This window comes from Littorina saxatilis, linkage group LG16 (genome assembly GCF_037325665.1).
Source record: "Littorina saxatilis isolate snail1 linkage group LG16, US_GU_Lsax_2.0, whole genome shotgun sequence".
NCBI lineage: Eukaryota > Metazoa > Mollusca > Gastropoda > Littorinimorpha > Littorinidae > Littorina > Littorina saxatilis.
The window spans coordinates 45,656,316-45,678,357 of NC_090260.1; the positions used below are offsets into that span (position 1 = coordinate 45,656,316).

Consider the following 22,042-nt stretch of genomic DNA (forward strand, 5'->3'; position numbering starts at 1 on the left):
CGGGTTTTCCCGTGTAACATGCCCTAATGGCTTTGCCGTGGTGGCGTAGAACTTGATGCCACATTTTATGACGGCTTACTAGAGCCAAAACCTAGGGTTAACAGTGTTACTTACTAATTTTAATTTTTGCCTCATTTTCGGTCACAGTAGTCGGATTTTAAGAGTCTGCACTGAGAGGCTTCAACGTGCGGCAAACATCACTCTCACACAATTTCTGAAATATCTTTTAATAGAAGGCCTTATTGAGCAAGTTATCCGACGGGAAGATACATATCACAGTTTTCGGCAATAGCGCTTTTCTTAAACGTTGTTGCATGTAGGGTATCTTAGAAAACAATAATCGACCCTGAAAACTTTCGAATCGAAGCTGTTCGTAGCAGACGGACTTTTAATCGGCTGTGGTCTCACACTTTCACAGATATCTTTCAATAAAATTCCTTATTCGACAAGTTGTCTGGCAGACAGCCGTACCTCATATTTGTTTCCACTACCACACTCATAAATTTGCTTTGTAGTGCAGGACAATCGATCCGAAAATGTTTGAACCGAGAGGAAAAATGGCGGCCGGCCGGACATGTGCTATAGGTCCGACCAAGGGCAGACGGATCTCTTCGGTCGAGACTCACACACTTTCACAAATATCTTTCGATAGAATTCGTTATTCAACAAGTTGTCGGACAGACAGTTGTATGTCACGGTTATCTACACATGCGCTCAGCTCTCATTGTTAATTTGCATCGGATTAAAGAACTATGGACCAGAAAAGTTTCGAATCGAAGGATGTTTCGCTCTGGCCGGCGTAACAGTCGCGCATGCGCATTGAGCCCCCACAGTCAGGAGCCGGCACATGAAAATTAGTAATAAATGCGTGAAAATTACTAATTTTTAGTTTTGGCACAAGTAAGCCGTCAGGAAGCGAGCCAAAACTGAAAATGAGACATTAACACTTGAAAATTAGTTATTAACACGTGAAAATTAGTGATTAACATGGGTTAATTACTCATTTTAGTAGTTTTGGCGCTAGTAAGCCCTCATAACATTTGCCAGGATGACATGACATAGCTGCTCCCTACATGTCACTCAATTTGGTCAATTTGGTAATGGTGAAAGGTAGTTGACCTTCTGTACACAGAACGGAGTGTAAACAACAGCTGCCAGGGATTAACAAAAAAAAGAGGTAAATAGAGAAATTCAAGTTTTATCCCCTCACGGCAAAGCCATTTGGGGTTCCCGGGTTTTATCCCGAGTTTAGATGAAATACACAGGTGTAAGCGTGTGTGGGTGGTATCAGCCACTTGCACTTATGGCAGAATGACCGAGGTCTTTTACGTGCCACTGTGGTGACACGGGGGAGGGAGATGGATACCGTCTCTGGGTCTGCACATAAGGTTGACCTGTGTCCATCCCGGCCCGGATTCGAACCAGCGACCTTTCGATCACAAGTCCAGTGCTCTACCACCTGAGCTACCCGTGCCCCTATAAGGTAAAACAAAATAAAAATAAAAATAAAAAAATAAAAGAAATAAAAAATTCTTCCAGGGACGGAAATCCATCAGGGACGGAAGAAATCCTACCCCTGTATAATACATAAAATGTGTTGTTAACGACACACACCTCATTTCTCTTCTTAGTTTCACCTTTACCGGATGACACTTTAAACTACACATTCTGGATGATAGACTCAAGACTAAAAATGTTTACTGTCGTAAAAACAAGGAAAATTGCCATGCAGTGTCAGCCGATCACAGACGTAAAAGACATGCATCACATTTACCGTATTTGACGGACTACAAGCCGCGACTTTAAAAAAAAAAAAATCGGATTGCGGCTTATAAAAAGATGCAGCTAAAACGTTACCTAAACTTGAATAGCATTCACCTAATGGAAGTCACCGTGGATTTTCATTTCGCTTGATTAGCGATTACCAGTACTTTATTAGCTCTCTACTCAAGACTCGGCGCTTTTCTCTTTCTTTCGCGAATCTTCGTTTGTCAACAAGTCGTAGTGACAAGATAGCGTACAGAGAAACACCGGATGTATCAGGATCTCGCGCGCGCGCGATTTAGTTTTTTTGTGTCTCGCGATAGTTGGAGGAACGAGAGCCGCCATGTGGTGTTTTCGTCTGCTTGAAATGTGCGCAAAATTCGTAAATCATCACAAAAAAGCTTATTCCGGGCGGGACTACATGTGTGTGTTGGTTACAAATTGTGTGTGTGTGTGATATTTTTCTTCAAACTTTTTCACTTTTCTTCTTTGTTTCACTTGTTTATTCTCGGAGCCGATTTCGCCAAATACCGTACTTTCGTTTGCCTGGTTGTTTTGATTGATTGACACGATCTGATTATATTTTTTTCGGCGGCGGCTAATATAGTGACGCGGCCTATACGTGGCTCATCCCAATTTTTTGTTAAAAGTCGGGGGTGCGGCTTATAAAACGGTGCGTCTTGTAATCCGTCAAATACGGTACTAAGAATTAAGGATTGCATTTAAAACGGTGAAGGTTAAATACTTCTTGCTTACTTTGTAAAGTGAGGGGCAATGTTAGCATAGTCAGTGTATAATAGGTACACCATGCTACCAGTGAAAAAGAGTACTTTGAACTTCAACTATGCAGAGAGAACATTTTTTCTTTTCTTTATTTGGTGTTCAACGTCGTTTTCAACCACAAAGGTTATATCGCAAAAGTGAAAGGGGGGAGATGGGATAGAGCCACTTTTTTTTTTTTTTTTTTTTTTTAAACCTCAGTTGCATGCAGGTTTGCTACTACAATTATTTTTTTTGCCTTATAATTTTTTTTTTTTTTTTTTTTTTTTTTTTGTGTGGCTTGGAGCAAACCTTCTTCATAGGTCTTTTCTTTTCTCTGTCAAATGTGTACATTTTTATATCAATAAACCTTATCAGTAAACTAATATGTTTAAATAAATAAATACATAAAAGTAATCATAACATAAATTTATTCCTAATGTTCAGCTCAGTTTCCAATAATACACCCAAATCTAACTTTTTCCCATATCTAAATTTTCCAATGGTCATTTTGGTAATTAAAATACAATAATTCACAAAGTAAATATAATCACTTTTCAAACTTTCCCTATAATAACCCAAAAATACATTTTCTTCATTCAAAATGATGGCAACATGTATTTTCTTATACACAAAATCTTTACATATTTTCCAACCCTTCATCACCTCTTGGCAACTAAAAAAGAAATGTTCAAGGGTGTCTAATTCATTACAAACTTCACACTTATTCGATGTTCGTAATCCCATTTTGTTTAATAAAATATTGGTTGGATATATTCTATGTAATAGTTTCCAGTGCAGCAGACGTAATCTTTCTTCTTTTGTGCTGTTAACGGCCAGTAACCAGTTTCTCTTATCCAAATCTACATTATGTTTTCGTTTCCAAAAATCACAGGCACTCGGAATCTGGACATCAAGATCAACTAAACATTTTCTAATAAACTTTGCTGTTATATTACCACCGTTAACAATGAAATCCTGCAATGTAAAATATTGATATGGTAATGTGTCTGTACGTCTGGATTTAAGTGTTGTGGGGATAGAGCCACTTGTCAATTGTTCACAAAAGCACTAATCAAAAATTTGCTCCAGGGGCTTGCAACATAGTACAATATATTACCTTACTGGGAGAATGCAAGTTTCCAGTACAAAGGACTTAACATTTCTTACATACTGCATATTCTATACAAGAAACACTTAAGGGTAAAAGGAGAAACAGAATCCGTTAGTCGCCTCTTACGACATGCTGGGGAGCATCGGGTAAATTCTTCCCCCTAACCCGCGGGGGGAAGAGAACATTTGAAATTGAAACAGAGTTGAAATTGAAACAGAGTTTTAGTCTCCAAAATTGTGCTCCATATGTTCCTCATTCCCTTTCCTTGCTCTTCCATCCCCTCTCCCTTCTCGAGTTCTTCTCCCTTGCATCAATCACACTTTTCAATCAATCAATGAGGCTTATATCGCGCATATTCCGTGGGTACAGTTCTAGGCGCTCTGCAGTGATGCCGTGTGAGATGAAATTTTATACGGCCAGTAATTGCAGTCATTTTGGCGCATATTTACCTTTCACGGCCTATTATTCCAAGTCACACGGGTATAGGTAGACAATTATTAACTGTGCCTAAGCAATTTTGCCAGGAAAGACCCTTTTGTCAATCGTGGGATCTTTAATGTGCACACCCAATGTAGTGTACACGGGGGGGAGTTCGGACACACTTTTAGCTATCATCCTTGCATATATTTTTAACAATGTGACCCCTCTCCCCACCCCCACACACACTGACTGTGTGGTGAACAGAGGGCATGGGTGGTTTCATGACTCACTATAGGTATTCATACAGTGACAAAAACTTCATCAGTTCAGAAGTGATCTTATTTTAACCTTAGTGGTCAGTTTTCCTGCAAGTGCACTTCCTGTGGGTATTTTTTCTGATTGCAGAAATGAGCCCAGTTGAAATTCCTGGCTAAAAGAGAGAGACAGCACTCAATCTAGTGTCCTACGTGAGACTACTGTAAACTGCGTTCAGTTTTGAATTAGACCCCTTCTGCATCATCAGCTAGTTCCAAACTTTACTTGTGTGTTTATATGGCTAGCAAACTCAACTGACACCAGTGATCATATCTAGATGAGACTGTTGACAGCATTTGCAAATGATGCACTTTGATGTTTATGAATACACGCAGCTGTAAAATCTAACCATCATCTAAACACTCACCATGTGAATGTTGCTGTGTCATGCACCATGCTAGTGGTGGTTCTTCAGCAACGTCGATCTCTTTCTTGACCTCTGTCTTGACCTCTGGCTCTTGTGAATGTTGCTCTGTCGTGCACTGTGACACTGGTAGTCTTACTAGGGGTGGTTCTTGTGTATCTCTTTCTGTCTTGACCTCTATCTTGACCTCTGGCTCTTGTGAATGTTGCTGTGTCATGCACCATGCTAGTGGTGGTTCTTCTGCAACGTCGATCTCTATCTTGACCTCTGTCTTGACCTCTGGCTCTTGTGAGTGTTGCTCTGTCGTGCACTGTGACACTGGTAGTCTTACTAGGGGTGGTTCTTGTGTATCTCTTTCTGTCTTGACCTCTATCTTGATCTCTGGCTCTTGTGAATGTTGCTCTGTCGTGCACTGTGACACTGGTAGTCTTACTAGGGGTGGTTCTTGTGTATCTCTTTCTGTTTTGACCTCTGTCTTCACTTCTGTCTTTTTTTCCTCCAGTCTGTCACAGCCTCTCACTGTCCGTCTTACTTGGCTTCTATCCTTTGACTGCTGCTGCAACAATAAAAGGTGATGGTTTCTTCAAACAACTGGATGCTATACCGATAACCTTCAGCATACAGATGGTCAGTGGAAACCAACATGTACAGTTTTAACCTTCACCGTGCTTCATGGGTCGTGGACGATCCGTAGCCTAACAAAATCGTCTTTATCTCTGAAACTATACTGTTCAAAAAAAGAAACGCATAGCTTGTAATATTTGGTTAATTTAGTTATATGGCTACAAGGATATCCACCAAACTGCAGAAAATGTTAATCTGGTCGTCGACCTTTCGTCCATTGCCACAAGTGAGCTCTGCACGTGACGCATGCGTTATCAGTGGCTACAATGTCAAAATTGCTCATTTGGCATGACCACTCGTCATGCTTCAGTGTAATCTCGTCAAACTCGGGGAATATTGAGCTCTCACCATGTCTTCCAAAACCCATAAAAGCGGATTGTTCGCCACAAAGAAATCAGACGACAATTCAGCGACGAAAGACGGCCCGATTGAGCAGAGAAGACCGCCAAATTGCATTGGGTCGTTTACAAGCAGGCCAAAGTCAAAGTGCAATCGCCAGGCACTTCCACGTGTCCCAGAGCACCATCAGTAGACTGGGGGTCAGGTTTCAAGCCACTGGCTCCGTTGCTGACTTGCCACGAGCGGGAAGACCAAGGGCGACAACTGCTGCTCACGACCGCTTAATACGGCTCCGCCACCCCCGGAATCGTTTCCTGTCGGCCTCATCTTCTGTCCAGGCTCTCCCCGGGCCACACCGATTATCGGACCAGACCGTGCGGAACCGCCTGCATGAAGCTGGTTTGAGAGCTCGCAGACCTCACAGAGGAGCTGTCCTCAGCCGCTGCCATTGCCAGAACCGAGTGCAGTGGGGCAACCAGCACCTTCGCTGGACCGTCCGGAATCACTGGAGACACGTGTGGTTCAGCGACGAGTCCTACTTCCTGCTCCAGCGACATGATGGTCGGAGGAGGGTCTACCGGAGAGTAAACGAACGTTACGCGCCCAACTGTGTGGATGAGGCACCCGTTCATGGTGGTGGAGGCGTCATGGTGTGGGGGGCGATCAATACCGCTGGAAGGAGCACCCTGGTGCACGTCCAAGGGCGCATAACTGCCCAGCGATACGTGGAGGAAATTCTGCGCCCACACGCCCTTCCTCTTCTGGCTGACCAGGATGCCATATTCCAGCAGGACAACGCTCGCCCGCACACAGCACGACTCACCACCCAGTTCCTCACCGACCACCATGTCCAGGTGCTTCCCTGGCCATCCATGTCGCCAGACATGAACCCGATAGAACACCTCTGGGATGAATTGGACAGACGTGTGCGCAGGCGAGAAGAAGCGCCGGCAAATCACCGCGATCTATTGCAGGCACTTCAGGAGGAGTGGGACACCATCCCACAGCAAAATATCCGGCATCTGATCCAGTCCATGCCCGGAAGGTGCCGGGCAGTTGTTGCTGCTCAAGGCAGTCACACCCCCTACTGACTTGACAGCCTCGGCACCCAATCGTATTGATTGACTGATTGATTTGAAGATGCAAATGAACTGTGTGTGCATTCAACTGTGTCCATACCAAATTTCAACCAAATAATCTAAATATTGGATTTTCTGTTAATTTTTTCGAAAAATAAAACAAATTTGGCAAGTAGCAACTATGCGTTTCTTTTTTTGAACAGTATATTAGGAGTTTTGATTTAAGACTTCATGTAATCTCCAATCACTATACGACCTTCCAATTGCCCAACTTTTGAAAAATTATCTTTGTAAACAAACAAATAAACGATGATGTAATTTGAACTACGCAGTTCCCCCAAAATTGGCGTTTGCTGCCTGAATGGCAGGGTAAAAATGGTCATACACGTAAAACTCCACTCGTGCTAAAAACATGAGTGAATGTGGGAGTCTAAGCCCATGAACAAAGAAGAAGAAGAAGAACTACACAGTTCGGATGATGTGGGTGGTGGACGGCCACCCATATGGAATTACGTAAGGAATTTTACGCTGTTTATCCTTATTCGGATGGCGTGGGTCGTGTACGACCCATACTTTGTAAAGAGGCGGCAAAACGTTTATTCTATTCGAATAGCGTGGGTCGTGTACGACCCATACTTTTTACGTTGAATCCTTCTTTGGGAAGTACAGTATGTGTCGTAAACGACCCACATCATCCGGACTGTGTAGTCTATCTTGTAGCATGATCTGGTGAAGGCTAACAACAAAATGGTGTGTGCATTTATAATTGTCTGCATTGCTGTCGGTTCGGACCTCCAATCAGACATCATGTAGCAAGGGGATTGCCAACCGCATGCCTGCCGCAACACTGAGCTGCTTGCCACATGTTGCACATCACAAGCTGCAAAGGATTCTGCCTGCATTGTTCTTCACAGACAAGTTTCACCAGGGGCTCAGTTGGTGTTTTAAGAATAGACTTTATTTCCTGGTGGAAATTCTTGTACATTACAACCGCATCATTCCTGAATTTTGCTCTGAAAGCCTGAAGTATAGATCTTCCATGTTAAGTTCTTTCTTGATTTAATACTCAGAACCCAGGCTTGTCAACTGCAGTTGTTGTGCTAGATAGCTGGGTCATTTGATTATTGATTATTGTGCAAAATATGGTGAGGTCACAACATTAGTGTTGCTGTTCACATACAATATTACCTGAAGCCTGATATCAATAGGCCAAGTCAACATAGCAAAGTCTACTTCACCAAGTTCACTGCACAAAGTTTTGGCACTGAAATTTCAGTAAGGACTCAAGTATTAGGACAATTAAATTAAACTGAAAACTTCAGAGTCAAAATACTGTGAATCTGAAACCCCCTCACTGTTGCATGTTTTGATATTTTCACTTTAGTCTCAAAGAGAATAACAAATTGTCACACCAATGCTACATGGTTATAATGATGAAAGATTCCGCTCCTACAGAGTACAAAATACTGTGGATCAAAATGCAAACAGAAAATAAATGATGTCAAGCATCATAAAATGTAATCATTCTCTTACATGTGGTTTTTGAGGCTGTAGTTGTGGCGTAGAACCATATCTCACTGGCAGTGGCATACCCAGAGGTGGCAAACTTCCTGGTATGAGTTTCCTGCAGCCGTCGTTTATGCTGCAAATAAAAGGTAAACAAAATGAACCCAAACACAAAATATACCTCATCCCTCCGTTGAAATTCTGAATGTGCTATGTAGACTGCCGGTGTCCGACATAAGCTCGAACGACAATAGCTCGAACGACAAAATATCGAACGACAAATGCTCGAATGGACAAAAGCTTGACGCGACATATGCTCGAACGACAAATGCTTGAATGGACAAATGCTCGAATGGACACAAGTTCGACGCGACAAAAACTCGACGCGACAAAAGCTCGATGCGACATATGCTCGAACGTCAAATGCTCGAATGGACAAATGCTCGACACGACAAAAGCTCAATGCGATAAAAGCTCCAATGGACATAAGCTCGACCGGACTGTAGAATGATGCTGTCAAAACTACATTGATAACGTCATGTTCGAGCTTTTGTCATTCGAGCTTATGTCGGACACCGGACGTGACAGACAATGATCCCAACAATTTAACAGCAAAGAGGTATGCGTTTCTTCTGTTGATACAGCTGATCATCTGCAAAATCATGCCAGCACAACATCAGGTATAATTCAGTCGTCCATCTGCCCGTGCCGCTTACCTGAACCTTTCCTGATAAACAGTCAATCCCGGGCCAAATCAAAATAATAACATTGACAAATCTAAACCCCGACACGATCTTCCCCCTTCTTTTTTCTCTTCATTCTTTTTGTCTTCTATTCTCTCTCTCTCTCTCTCTCTCTCTGTCCCTCTCTCTCTCTCTCTCTCTCTCTGTCCCTCTCTCTCTCTCTCTCTTGCAGACCGATTTTATAATAACACAAAATAAACGGGCATAATAACACCGAGAAGGACACGCACAGACACGTTCGATCTTTTGTCGCGTCGAGCTTATGTCCATTCGAGCTTTTATCGCATCAAGCTTTTGTCGCGTCAAGCATTTGTCCATTTGAGCATTTGTCGTTCGAGCATATGTCGTGTCGAGCTTTTATCGTGTCGAGCATTTGTCCATTCGAGCATTTGTTGTTCGAGCATATGTTGCGTCGAGCTTTTGTCCATTCGAGCATTTGTTGTTCGAGATTTTGTCGTTCGAGCTTATGTCATGTACCCGTAGACTGCAGTGCATCAAACACACAAATAATTAGAAATGTAATTAACCTGCAAGCCGTGTCAGATCTGGAGATTACTTTATTAGCTGCTTCATAATATGCCTCTATTGTACGAACACTGCTTGGGTTGCCTAGGAAATTCCAAGTTAAATTAGCAAAATTTAGAACAAGCAATCATAAGTTGCCAATACATCAGCACATATTTTTTAATGCTCCTAGAAATGAAAGATTGTGTGATATGTGCGATAAAAATGAATTAGGTGATGAGTTTCACTATTTGTTCATTTGTACCGACGAAAGTACATGTATAGTGTCTGAAAGAAGAAAATTAATTAGTCCTTATTACCGATCTCACCCAAATTGTTTAAAATATGAACAGTTAATGAATTGTAAATCTAAGATAAAACTAATGAAGCTAGCAAGATTTGTAGCCCATCATGTTATGATTTTAGTATGTTAGCGTTACATCTAGTTTCTTTATTGGTATATATATGTATGTAAAACATGCTTTTGTTTTGTATTGTGTGGTTTTTTTTACAAAAGATGCATGGCATAATGGTATTGCCAATTTATTTCGGCTGTATATTATCGTTGTCCGCTTAATGTATACATATTATCTGTCTGATATCTTACCTGATTTTGTTAAACCTATTTTTCTTTTCTTTTTGTTTGTATGTATGGAACTGTATATTGCCAATTTATTTTGGTTGCATAGTATTGTTGTATTTGTCCACTCAAATTGTATACATATATTAACTGTCTGATTTGTTACCTTTTTTTGTTAAAGTTATATCTTTGTTTCAAAGCCCTCTGGGCCCAAAACAATAAAATACTTGACTTGACTTGATAAAAAAAAAACTGCTTCTAGTTCTACTGCTCATAATAGTAGTAATATATAATGTCATATTAATAATGAAAATAATAATAATAACAATATTAATAATAATAGAACATTAGTATACAGGGTTTCTCTGCAACTAAAAGCACTTAAATACAATAGCTTGGGAAAGCAATAATATAAATGCATACCCGAGGCTGAAATTTTCATTTTCATTTTCATTATTTTATTGTCCCATCGGCATCGCTGGGAAATTCGGGTCGCTTCCTCCCAGTGGAAAGCTAGCAGCAACGGAGTCGCGCTACCCAGGTGTCTGCGTGTTTAGGTGTATTCAGCCACCTGCACTTATGGCAGAATGACCAAGGTCTTTTACGTGCCATTGTGATGACACGGGGGTGGGACATGGCTTCCGTCTCGGGGTCTGCACATAAAGTTGACCCGTGTCCGTCCCGGCCTGAATTCGAACCTGCGACCTTCCGATCACAATTCCAGTGCTCTACCAACTGAGCTACCGGGCCCCCTGGTCAACATAATAAATTGTACTGTACACTTATTTGAGGGAGAAAAGCATGTCAGTTTCTCGCAAATGAAGGACATTGGTGGTAAAATGTCAAAGACTTCACCCCAAATGATGATTCCTTTGTGAGTGCACCGAGTGTTTACGTCCTTGAATGAGAAGGGAAGGATTTAGCATTTCATGCAGCAATTTTCTAAGTTTAAATACCATTACTGTTTTTGAACAAACTTGGCCCCACGAATGCAAAGTCAATGTTCAGATCTTAGGAAGGGAGGGGGGATATTCAGTGTGCAGTTTACATGAGATCAACTAGGCCGAATGCAAAAGCTGGTCTTAGACAAAAACTGAGTTTGTTACTTCGCTGTATCAGTGTACATGTATCTGAAGTTTTTCCTGGACCAGCTTTCTCATTCGGTCACATCAAATGTGAACAACTTTCCATTGACTCAAATGACTGTTTAAGATGCCTCCATAACCTTCATCTCACTTTATTCCCTGACAGTGACACACGAAAATACAAGACAATTTGTTTTTCCTGTTACAACTCTTTTAATCAAACATGACTAAACGGAGTGCAACTTTTATCGACTGTAAGGTGTAATGAAGCAGGACGGCAGTCCTCACCCACAGATGCAGGCACTTGGTTACCCCCACCTGCCCCTCGTTACCCCCACCCACTTACCTGCTGCCAGCTAACAGCACTCACTCACTCACGACACTGAGCGGTGGTTGAAAACGACGTTAAACACCAAATAAAGAAAGAAAGAAAGACACTGAGCGTAGATTTTGGAAGGTATAAAAGAGGCCAGCTCAGCATGTCCCGCTAGCACTAGCACTACAGTACTGAAATATATGTGCTCCCTCACTTTTCTTCTATCTATCTTTCACTCATTCATGCTGAAATTAGTGTGTACTCGGGGTACGGGTCCTACTAATTGCCGTCCGGGCCGTCCGGAACCGTCCGGAGCCGTCCGGAGCCGTCCGGAACCGTCCAGGGGCCGTCTGGAGCAGTCGGGGCCGTCCGGAGGCACACACTTTTATACATAATCTTCTTGTGTGTGTGTGTGTGTACATGGAAGTGGGTGTATAAATGTGTGTGCATGCAGATCTTTCTCTCTCTATCGATCGGCACATACATTTATTCATAATCTTGTGAGAGTGTACATGCAAGTGTGTGTGGGTGTGGGTATAAGCATGCAGATCTTTCTCTCCGTCTCTCGATCCGCACACACATTTATTCATAATCTTCTTGTGTGAGTGTGTGTGTGTGTGTGTGTGTGTGTGTGTGTGTGTGTGTGTGTGTCAGTGTGTGTGTGTGTGTGTGTGTGTGTGTGTGAGAGTGAGTGTGTGCATGCAGATCTTCAGTTCTCTCTCTCTCTCTCGACCTCTCTCTATCAAACAAACAAATATGATTCTATTTATCCATTTATCACAAATTCTCTATTAATAATTATATTTAATCTTCTTGTGTGTGTGTGTGTGTGTGTGTGTGTGTGTGTGTGTGTGTGTGTGTGTGTGTGTGTGTGTGTGTGTGTGTGTGTGTGTGTGTGTATGTGTCCGACTGACGTGCCAGTCTCTCTATCTCTCTGTCTCTCTCTCTTGCTCCTTTAGTTTAATGAACATCACGATATGTGCTCACTGAATGGTGAAATTGGGGTGTGGGGAGGTGCTCTCTCACTCTCAAACTCGAACAGACTGGATGGCGGGGCATCTCCTATGAGGGCCCATCACGATCACGGGAAGGGAAATTTTAGCTTTCACGATCACAGTTACCTTGATTTTTTCACGGATCACGGGCAAAATGTACGTTGAAAATAAAATGCTTTGCAATAATGCCAATCACGATCACGAAAACAAATGACCATCACGATCACGAGACTTGATTTTTTTGTCCGGAACCGTCCGGGGGCCGTCCGGAGGCACACACATTTATACATAATCTTCATCCAGTCTGTTCGAGTTTGAGAGTGAGAGAGCACCTCCCCACACCCCAATTTCACCATTCAGTGAGCACATATCGTGATGTGAATTAACTTGAACTAAAGGAGCAAGAGAGAGAGAGAGAGAGACAGAGACAGAGAGATAGAGAGACTGGCACGTCGGACACATACACATACACACACACAAAAGAAGATTAAATATATATTATTAGAGAATTTGTGATAAATGGATAAATAGAATCATATTTGTTTGTTTGAGAGAGAGAGAGAGAGAGAGAGAGAGAGAGAGAGAGAGAGAGAGAGAGAGAGAGAGAGAGAGAGAGAGAGAACTGAAGATCTGCATGCACACACTCACTCTCACACACACACACACACACACACACTCACACAAGAAGATTATGAATAAATGTGTGTGCCGATCGAGAGACGGAGAGAAAGATCTGCATGCTTATACCCACACACACACACACGTACACTCACACAAGATTTTGAATAAATGTGTGTGCCGATCGATAGAGAGAGAAAGATCTGCATGCACACACACTTATACACCCACTTCCATGTACACACACACATACACAAGAAGATTATGTATAAAAGTGTGTGCCTCCGGACGGCCCCGACTGCTCCGGACGGCCCCCGGACGGTTCCGGACGGCTCCGGACGGTTCCGGACGGCTCCGGACGGCTCCGGACGGCAATTAGTAGGACCGTGTACTCGCTACCACTACATGATCAGTGTACTTAAGGCTGGCTCTGTACCCAGCCAGCACCCCGATATCGGTCCGATATCGGACCGATATCGGATACGATATCGGGTCGATATCGGATTCCGATATCGGTCCGATATCGGATTGCAAATCGGGTCGATATCGGACCGATATCGGATTACGACATCGGACCGATATCGACCCGATATCGACCCGATATCGGTCCGATATAGAGAATCGGTATCGGCCTCATATCAGATCCTGATATCGGCGCGATATCAAATCCCGATGTCAGATTGCAAATTGGGTTGATACCGGGTCAATATCGGATTACGACATTGGTCCGATATCGGTCCGATATCGGTCCGATATTGGTCCGATATAGAGAATCGATATCAGATCCCGATAGCGGACCGATATCGGATTGCAAATCCGGTCGATATCGGACCGATATCGGATTACGACATCGACCCGATATCGACCCGATATCGGTCCGATATAGAAAATCGGTATCGGCCTCATATCAGATCCCGATATCGGCATGATATCAAATCCCGATGTCAGATTGCAAATTGGGTTGATACCGGGTCGATATCGGATTACGACATTGGTCCGATATCGGTCCGATATCGGTACGATATAGAGAATCGATATCGGATCCCGATATCAGATCCCGATATCAGACTGCAAATCAGGTCGATATCAGTTTGATATCGGATCCCGATATCGGTCCGATATCGGATCCCGATATCGGACCGATATCGGATTGCAAATCGGGACGATATCGGGTCGATATCGGATTCCGACATTGGACTAATATTGGTCCGATATCGGTACGATATAGAGAATTGATATCGGCCTAACATCGGGAACCAATAATGGACCGATATCGGGAACCGATAAGGGTGGTGCCCTTCTATGGTGCCCTGGTGGTGCCCTTCCGTCAATTCCTTTAAGTTTCAGCTTTGCAACCATACTTCCCCCGGAACCTGAAAACCTGAAAACTTTGGTTTCCTGGAAGCTGCCCGCAGAGTCGATGAAGCAAAACCAGCGAATAGTTGGCATTAATTATCTGATCATCTTTGAACCTCTGACTTTACTTCTTGACTAATGAAAACATGCTTCATGCTTGGCAATTGCTTTCGCACTTGTTCGTCTTTGACCTGCACTAAAACTTGCTGTAATCCGTAAATATTAGATTTCTGGCCCAAGAACAGAAGAAAATTTAAAAGGAGACAGAAATGATAAGATGAAGTAGTTGATAAACATTGTCACACAAGTAAAAATGAAAGTGAGTCAATAAACATTGTCACACAAGCACAAATGAAAGTGAGTCAAAGGCAGAATGAGAATAATTTAATAACCAACTGTATCATTGAAAACACATAAGTTACCAATGCAACATAAACAAATTACAACTATCAATTAAAATTCAACAGTTAATACAATTAATAACTGACCTTGTGATAAGATAACTCATCCACTGAAATGTCATCCACTCTGCTGCTAAAGGACGGGCTTGAACCCATGACTCACAGCATTGCAGAGCAGACCACTAACCAATGGGTCCCCACCGAATAATATGGAGTGTCACGATTCATGTGACCCATCAAAGTCAAAGTATTTAATTCCATAAGGCGATAGCCCCCTTGGAATAAGGAAATAACAATAACTTCACAAAACGCATGAATCAAATTAACACAAAGGAGACGGGAAAATCGTCGCAAACGGATAACCAGTTATGAAATCAATTATAACTAAATAAGTCTTTCGATTTGCAACAAACAACGGACTGGTCACGCAACGGTTCTGTCCAGTCATGATAATCAAAACAAATGATTGTTACGCTCCAATTCTTCACAAGGGTGGGGAACGGGAAATGTTCAGACCATCTCTTTTATCCTCACGGTGCTTTCCTCGCTCATCCTCTGAAACATATCAGCTAGGTTAGACCATTGATGTTCTTTGTCTCCTTCATATCTGGCATCGTCTGTCACCTTCCGCCTATCAGCGTCACTCGCAACAACATCACTCCGCACCATACAGCCTGAATCTGACACTGTCAGCTGCGATTGAAAGTTGGAGACACACAACGTAGCACCACCGACGCACTTTTTCATGGCCGCCTTTGTCGAGCATCAAAAACGCAGTATCGCCATTGTTCAGTCGCCACAACAGTCGGTATTGAACGATGTCAGCCCATTCTCCGACATAATTGCACATAGCATTTGTTCCAAAACAGCAGGCCTAGGGAATCCTTGCAGAGGCATTATATCATATATATATGTAGAGGCATTATATCATGTAGAGGCAAAATAACACAAAATGAAGAGAGAGTGAATCCGAGAGGCGTGTTCCTTGCTGGTTGTCAGCACGGATTAGCACTAATTTTATTTACCATCTTCATCTTAGTCCTCGTCCTCGTTTTCTGTGTTGATCTTCGACATCCTCCCACCATGTAGACGATCCGACAATCCTGTCAACCACTTCGCAAGCACCTGTTCGAATTGCTTGTTGTCGGTTTGAATATGGCGCTTCCTCACGGCCAGCTGCAGTAAAAAGATTAACCGTTATGAGTATGACGCAACAAGATGATCATATAAAATGTTGACATTGTATGAACATGTTTGTGCTTTCATAAGGAGACATGCTGTCTGCAAAACCTCCCTCACCTTTCATTTGTTCTTCACCATTTCTTCCATCACTGGCAGATTTATTTGTCTACATTCAATGTGTGTGTGTGTGTGTGTGTGTGTGTGTGTGTGTGTGTGTGTGTGTGTGTGTGTGTGTGTGTGTGTGTAGAGAGGTATTTTTATAAATCTGAAAGAATAAAAACTGTTTATTATGCACAACAGAACCATAAAAGGATTCTTAGTTAAAATCACCATTTTATTTTTACAACAACAATAAAGAAAATCAGCAACCACCTAAACACACACAGTGACACAAACACACACAGTGACACACACACACACCTAAGAAACAAACACACTGTTTAGTCTCATATATTCCAAGAGAAAAAAATACATCAAGTCTCAATAATTAGCAAAACTATCTTCCAAGTTCATAGGCATAGGCGATACTCACTCAACGTTTACGTTTTACGTGATGCATGATGATCGACTGTTTGGAACACTCTTGAAACCAGTCCAGTTCTGTCTTCCTCCTTCTGTCTTAGTATTGGACTGTCCAGTCAGGATCGTTTCTGATGTTGTATAACATAGTGCTCTAGCAACTGCCTGTTTTCAATCTTCCCAACGCATTTCGCCATTTGTTTACTCAGTAACTGCCGGACAAGTAATTCTGAGTGACCTCCCGTGATCGCCAAGGGACATTACTCTCGGACTTTTCTCTGTCGAATCGAACTCAAGAAAGTTTGTACTGTATTTTTACCGTTTTTAACACTCCTGCAACTTCAAAGCCAGTGTGTCTGCTGATATAAGATAACATGCTGCACTTCAGCATATATCAGGACTACACAATACAGATCTTATGACGCTGAGCGAATGGCAAATGGAACTTTCAGGTAATGTTACTTCACTGTGTGACTTGTGTTGTAAATTCATAATCATATTCATAACTGTTCAGAATCCGTTGGCATTGTGATTGGGCCTAAAAAAAAAATAGGTGTGGTTACGGTAACCCGACCTACCCTATTTTTAGGGGCCGATCCTATAACTTTTTATTACATTGTCAAAACAAAACAAAAACAACAAAAAAACCCGAGTGCAAAAAACGCAATGAAAGCGAAAGCGCCCGTGTCGCACACTTATTTCCCTGTCAAGTAGGTTTAATTTGTACACATTAGAAGAAAAAAAGTTAAAAAAAAAAAAAAGTGATTGCCTACCTACCTACCCTATTTTTTTTGGCTATGTTACCGTAACCACACCTATTTTTTTTTTTGGCCTTGTTGACTTATTTTTGATACGAGTCACCAATATCAAAGCAATATCATGCATAACGATTGGAAAGGTGAATTTATCTCTATTTCTCTTTCTTTCCTGCCTTCTGTCTTTCTAGTTTCTTGCTCTGTCTGTCTTTCTCAGTTTCAGTCTCTCTGTCTGTTTCTCTCTCCCTGTCTCTCTCTCTCTCTCTCTCTCTCTCTCTCTCTCTCTCTCTCTCTCTCTCTCTCTCTCTCTCTCTCTCTCTCTCTCTCTGATATTTTATTTCTCTCTGTCAATCTGATAATTGCCACACATTTTCACACATTTGTTCAATCTCACAGAATTTATAAGAGATCTCAGAGAGTTATTTTCGAAAATCGTCTTTTCAAAGACACTTAAAACAAGTTTTGATTGACCACTGTTCTCTACTGTAATGCAACTCACACATCAATGCTTTCATTGCAGGGTGGGAGGAATTTCCATGAGGATACCAGAAGGCATTCACAGGGATGTAAACTACAAGTTACAACCCTGACAAGTGACATTCTGGCTTTTGAGGCCAAGTAAGTGTGTGTGTGTACACTGTGTGTGTGTGTGTGTGTGTGTGTGTGTGTTTGCAGGTAAAATCCACGTTAACGCTTGATGAATGTTCCAGCAGTCATATTATATTTATAACTGAAAATCATTTATGAGAGAAACTGCGGACTTCCTGGCAGCCACTGGTCTGAGGATCTAGCACGGCCACCAACATCGAACGCAGAAGAAGAAGAAGAAGAATTTATGAGAGAAGGCAGTGTTGTTGTCAGGCTTCGGTCTGGGGTCATTAATACATGCTTATGACGCATTGTTTTAAATCTTGGCTGGTCGACCATCACATCAATTTCGACATAAAGAACTATAAGAGGTCTTCTGACAGAACAATTTGTTGTAGCCGGGACATCTGGACCTATACATATTTTTAGTCCAGGTCCAACTGACATATTATTGTCTTACTCTTACTCAGTCTTAGTCTTGGAAAAAACTTCGGGAATGTGTTCTGTGTGTGTTGGGGGGAGGGGGGGGGGGGGTTGTTATCCATGCCAGGCAGCATTGACTAAGAGCATTTCATTCAAACACAGAAGAATGCTATCAAAGTTAGCATATATATATATATATATATACACACAAGTAAATTCAACAAATATTGGCATAATGCAAAGACAATGTAAACCTTATTTACCTTCAGTTCTATATTTAGCAAAGAGCATTAACAAAGAAGACATAATTATAGTGTTTACACTGAAGTTCTCAAATCACACTGAATTCTTTATGTTTTAAGATTGTTGCATTCTCTGTCTTTGCAGATGTCATAGCATTTGGAGCAGATCTTCAAAGTCTCCTATTGCAGACATGCCATCGTCTGCACTGGTTGTATCAACAACATTTTCCAAGGCTGGTGCTGCAGATTTAACAAGTATATATCGTCTGCTGCAAACTCAACATTAACAACTTCTCTGTCTGCTCCTGCTTCGAATTCAACAATTCTTGTTGTCTGGTGCTGCTGCAAAGTGAATGACTTCTTCGTTTGCTGCTGCAGGTTTAACAAGTATATCGTCTGCTGCAAATTCAACAACTTCTTTGTCTGCAGATGACGCTACAAATTCAACAACTTCTGTGTCTGCTCCTGCTTCAAATTCAACAATTCTTTTTATCTGCTGCTGCAAAGTGAATGACTTCTTCCTCTGCTGGTGGTGTTGCAAATAACCTCATCTTTCCTTGTGTCTCTGGCATCATTCGGATACATGTACAAGATACCTAGCTGTGCGAAGACTATTTTTTTTAAACCCAAAAGATGGAATAGAATTGGTAAATTTCTAGGTACAGAACCTAAAAGTGGGATACATGTATCCAAACTCACTTCCAGAAACTTTAGAACTGATTCAACTTCCGACATTTTTATCATGGTTTTATGGTGTGTGTTTTTTTAAATGTACAGTATATATATCATGGAAATGATGAATAAATGTTTAGAACATATTCTCACAACATATTTCTAATGGTTTTATTTATTTGTCTTTTGTTTTGTTTCATGTTAGCATGCACACTTCCTTCTTCTTCTTCTTCTGGATTCGTGGGATGAAACTCCCACATACACTCGTGTTTTTGCACGAGTGGAATTTTACGTGTATGACCGTTTTTATGTGTGGTTCTTTTTATGTTTGCACTCAACATAAAAAACACACGTTTGAATAACTTGAATCTAACCATTATATTGTGCTTTTTATTTGGTAAAATTGACATTAGCCGTAAACGAAAATTAACTTTAATTTAACTTTATATTATGGTTTTGTTTTAATGAACGTTAATTTAATGTTAAATTAACGTAAAAACTAAACGTTTATGTCATGAGCAAACTTGGAATCCAATATCGGACCAATATCGGGCAGATATGGGATATCTTGGTCTGAGAGAGAAAAAAAATTCTAATAAAAAGTTTAATTATAGTTTTATTTTGGTTCTTTGTATCGGACCTATATCCAATATTGGCCCAATGTCGTAATCCTATATCGACCCGATTTGAAATCCGATATCGGGATCCGATATCGACCCGATATCGTATCCCGATATCGGTCCGATATCGGTCCGATATCGGGGTGCTGGCTGGATATCTCGGACCAAGATATCCGATATCTGCCTGATATCGGTCGGATATTGGATTCCAAGTTTGCTCATCAGATTAACGTTAAATTAACGTCAACTTTATTGGCCCAATGTCGGAATCCAATATCGGTCCGATATCGACCCGATATCGTATCCGATATTGGTCTGATATCGTGCCAATATTGGTGTGATGAATGGGATTGTATTGGCGATGATGTGAAAACTTGGAATCCAATATCGGACCGATATCAGAATATCTTGGTCCGAGGAAAAAAACAAACAAAAAAACAATAAAAAGTTTAATTATAGTTTTATTTTGGTTCTTTTTATTTTCGCACTCAACGTGAAAAAACACATGTTTAAATAACGTTAATCTAACCATTATATTATGCTTTTTATTTGGTAAAACTGACATTAGCCGTAAACAAAATTAACTTTAATTTAACGTTATATCCGATATTGGTCCGATATCGGTCCGATATCGGATTCCAAGTTTGCTCATCAGATTAATATTAAATGAATGTTAACTTAATTAATGTAAAAACTTAACATTAATTTAATGTTAATCTGATGAGCAAACTTGGAATCCAATATCGGTCCGATATCGGATTCCAAGTTTGCTCATCAGATTAACATTAAATTAATGTTAACTTAATTAACGTAAAAAGTTAACATTAATTTAATGTTAATCTGATGAGCAAACTTGGAATCCGATATCGGTCCGATATCGGTCCGATATCGGATTCCAAGTTTGCTCATCAGATTAACATTAAATTAATGTTAACTTAATTAACGTAAAAAGTTAACATTAATTTAACGTTAATCTGATGAGCAAACTTGGAATCCAATATCGGACCGATATCGGACCGATATCGGATATCTTGGTCCGAGATATCCGGTCAAATCCGATATCGGACCGATATCGACCCGATATCGTGTGCTGACTGGGTAACTATAGTGGAAGCGTAACTGTAACCTAGGTCGTTCTTACAATTGAAGTAATTTAACTGTTGGGAACAGAAGAAATAGAGTTCACAATTTGCGCAGCTTGTTGTCGCTGAATGCATGTTAAAAAAAACTGTCAAATGCTCACTTGAACTGTGAGAGGTGTCCGGGTTGAACCCGACCCCCTGTCTGGTCGTGTGTCTGGTCGGTTGATCGTGTGTCTTCTCCGCTCATCGTTCACACCTTTTTTGGCTACTTGAAGAAAGACAGGCCACGATTAATTGTTTGTTTAGCTGCACAATTCACCAACGCACAATGTGAACCGTCAGTGGTTGTCTGTTTTGTCACAAAATCGTATCGGAATTTCCGCAATCGGGAGTTCGGCAGACGCCATGTTTTCTCCGAGCGGATGTACGTAACTTGAATGAAGTCGGAATGACTTCCCTTGCATTGTCTTACAACACAAAGCTACTAAATAAAACGAATAAAATGCTTGGCGTTATAAAGAGAACATTTTCCTATCTTGACAATGACACATTTACAAAATTGTATAAAGCATTGGCAGAGACATACCGTACATACATTCTATCTATGTCTCTGGGATTTAAATATGCCAACGTTATCTGGCATCCGTATCTAAAGCGTCAATCAGCCGCCCTTAAAAGGGTGCAAAGGAGAGCGACAAAACTGGTCAAGGCCTTGAAAAACATGACATGTAGATCTATATATGTTGAAAGACTACGCCGGGTACTCAATCTCCCGACCCTTAAATCGAGAAGACTCAGAGGCGACCTAATACAGACCTATAAAAACTTTCAGGGTATTGATAATGTCAAAGTCGAGTCTTTTTTCAAGAACTGAGTCTACCACCGATGTAACAAGGAAAAATACAGACAAAATCTTTATTGAATTTAGTAAAACTAATATTCGGAAACATTCCTGTTCTAACAGAGTTGCAACATCATGGAAATAAGGTCTGATGTTGTTAAAAATGCACTGAATCTGCTGAACCCGCTGACAAACAAAAACTTATGACTGAGTCACTTTAATTGTACGATAATTGA

At 41.2% G+C, this 22,042-nt stretch overlaps 1 protein-coding gene and 1 long non-coding RNA gene across 2 annotated transcripts in view; one reads left to right on the forward strand and one right to left on the reverse strand.

Moving 5' to 3' along the window:
* Positions 1-21,380, reverse strand: part of LOC138950033 (uncharacterized) — a 37,712-nt gene extending 16,332 nt beyond the window's left edge. The window contains exons 1-3 of the mRNA XM_070321819.1: positions 21,127-21,380; positions 8,312-8,420; positions 4,740-5,292 (exon numbers count right to left, since the gene is read on the reverse strand). Coding sequence (XP_070177920.1) covers positions 4,740-5,292; positions 8,312-8,420; positions 21,127-21,212 — 748 coding nt within the window. The 5' untranslated portion in view covers positions 21,213-21,380. The remainder of the gene's footprint in view (positions 1-4,739; positions 5,293-8,311; positions 8,421-21,126) is intronic.
* LOC138949788 (uncharacterized) lies at positions 17,770-19,422 on the forward strand. The gene is made up of 2 exons (XR_011450448.1): positions 17,770-17,956; positions 18,737-19,422. It is a non-coding gene; the product is annotated as an uncharacterized lncRNA (long non-coding RNA).
* Positions 21,381-22,042: the final 662 nt, after the last annotated feature.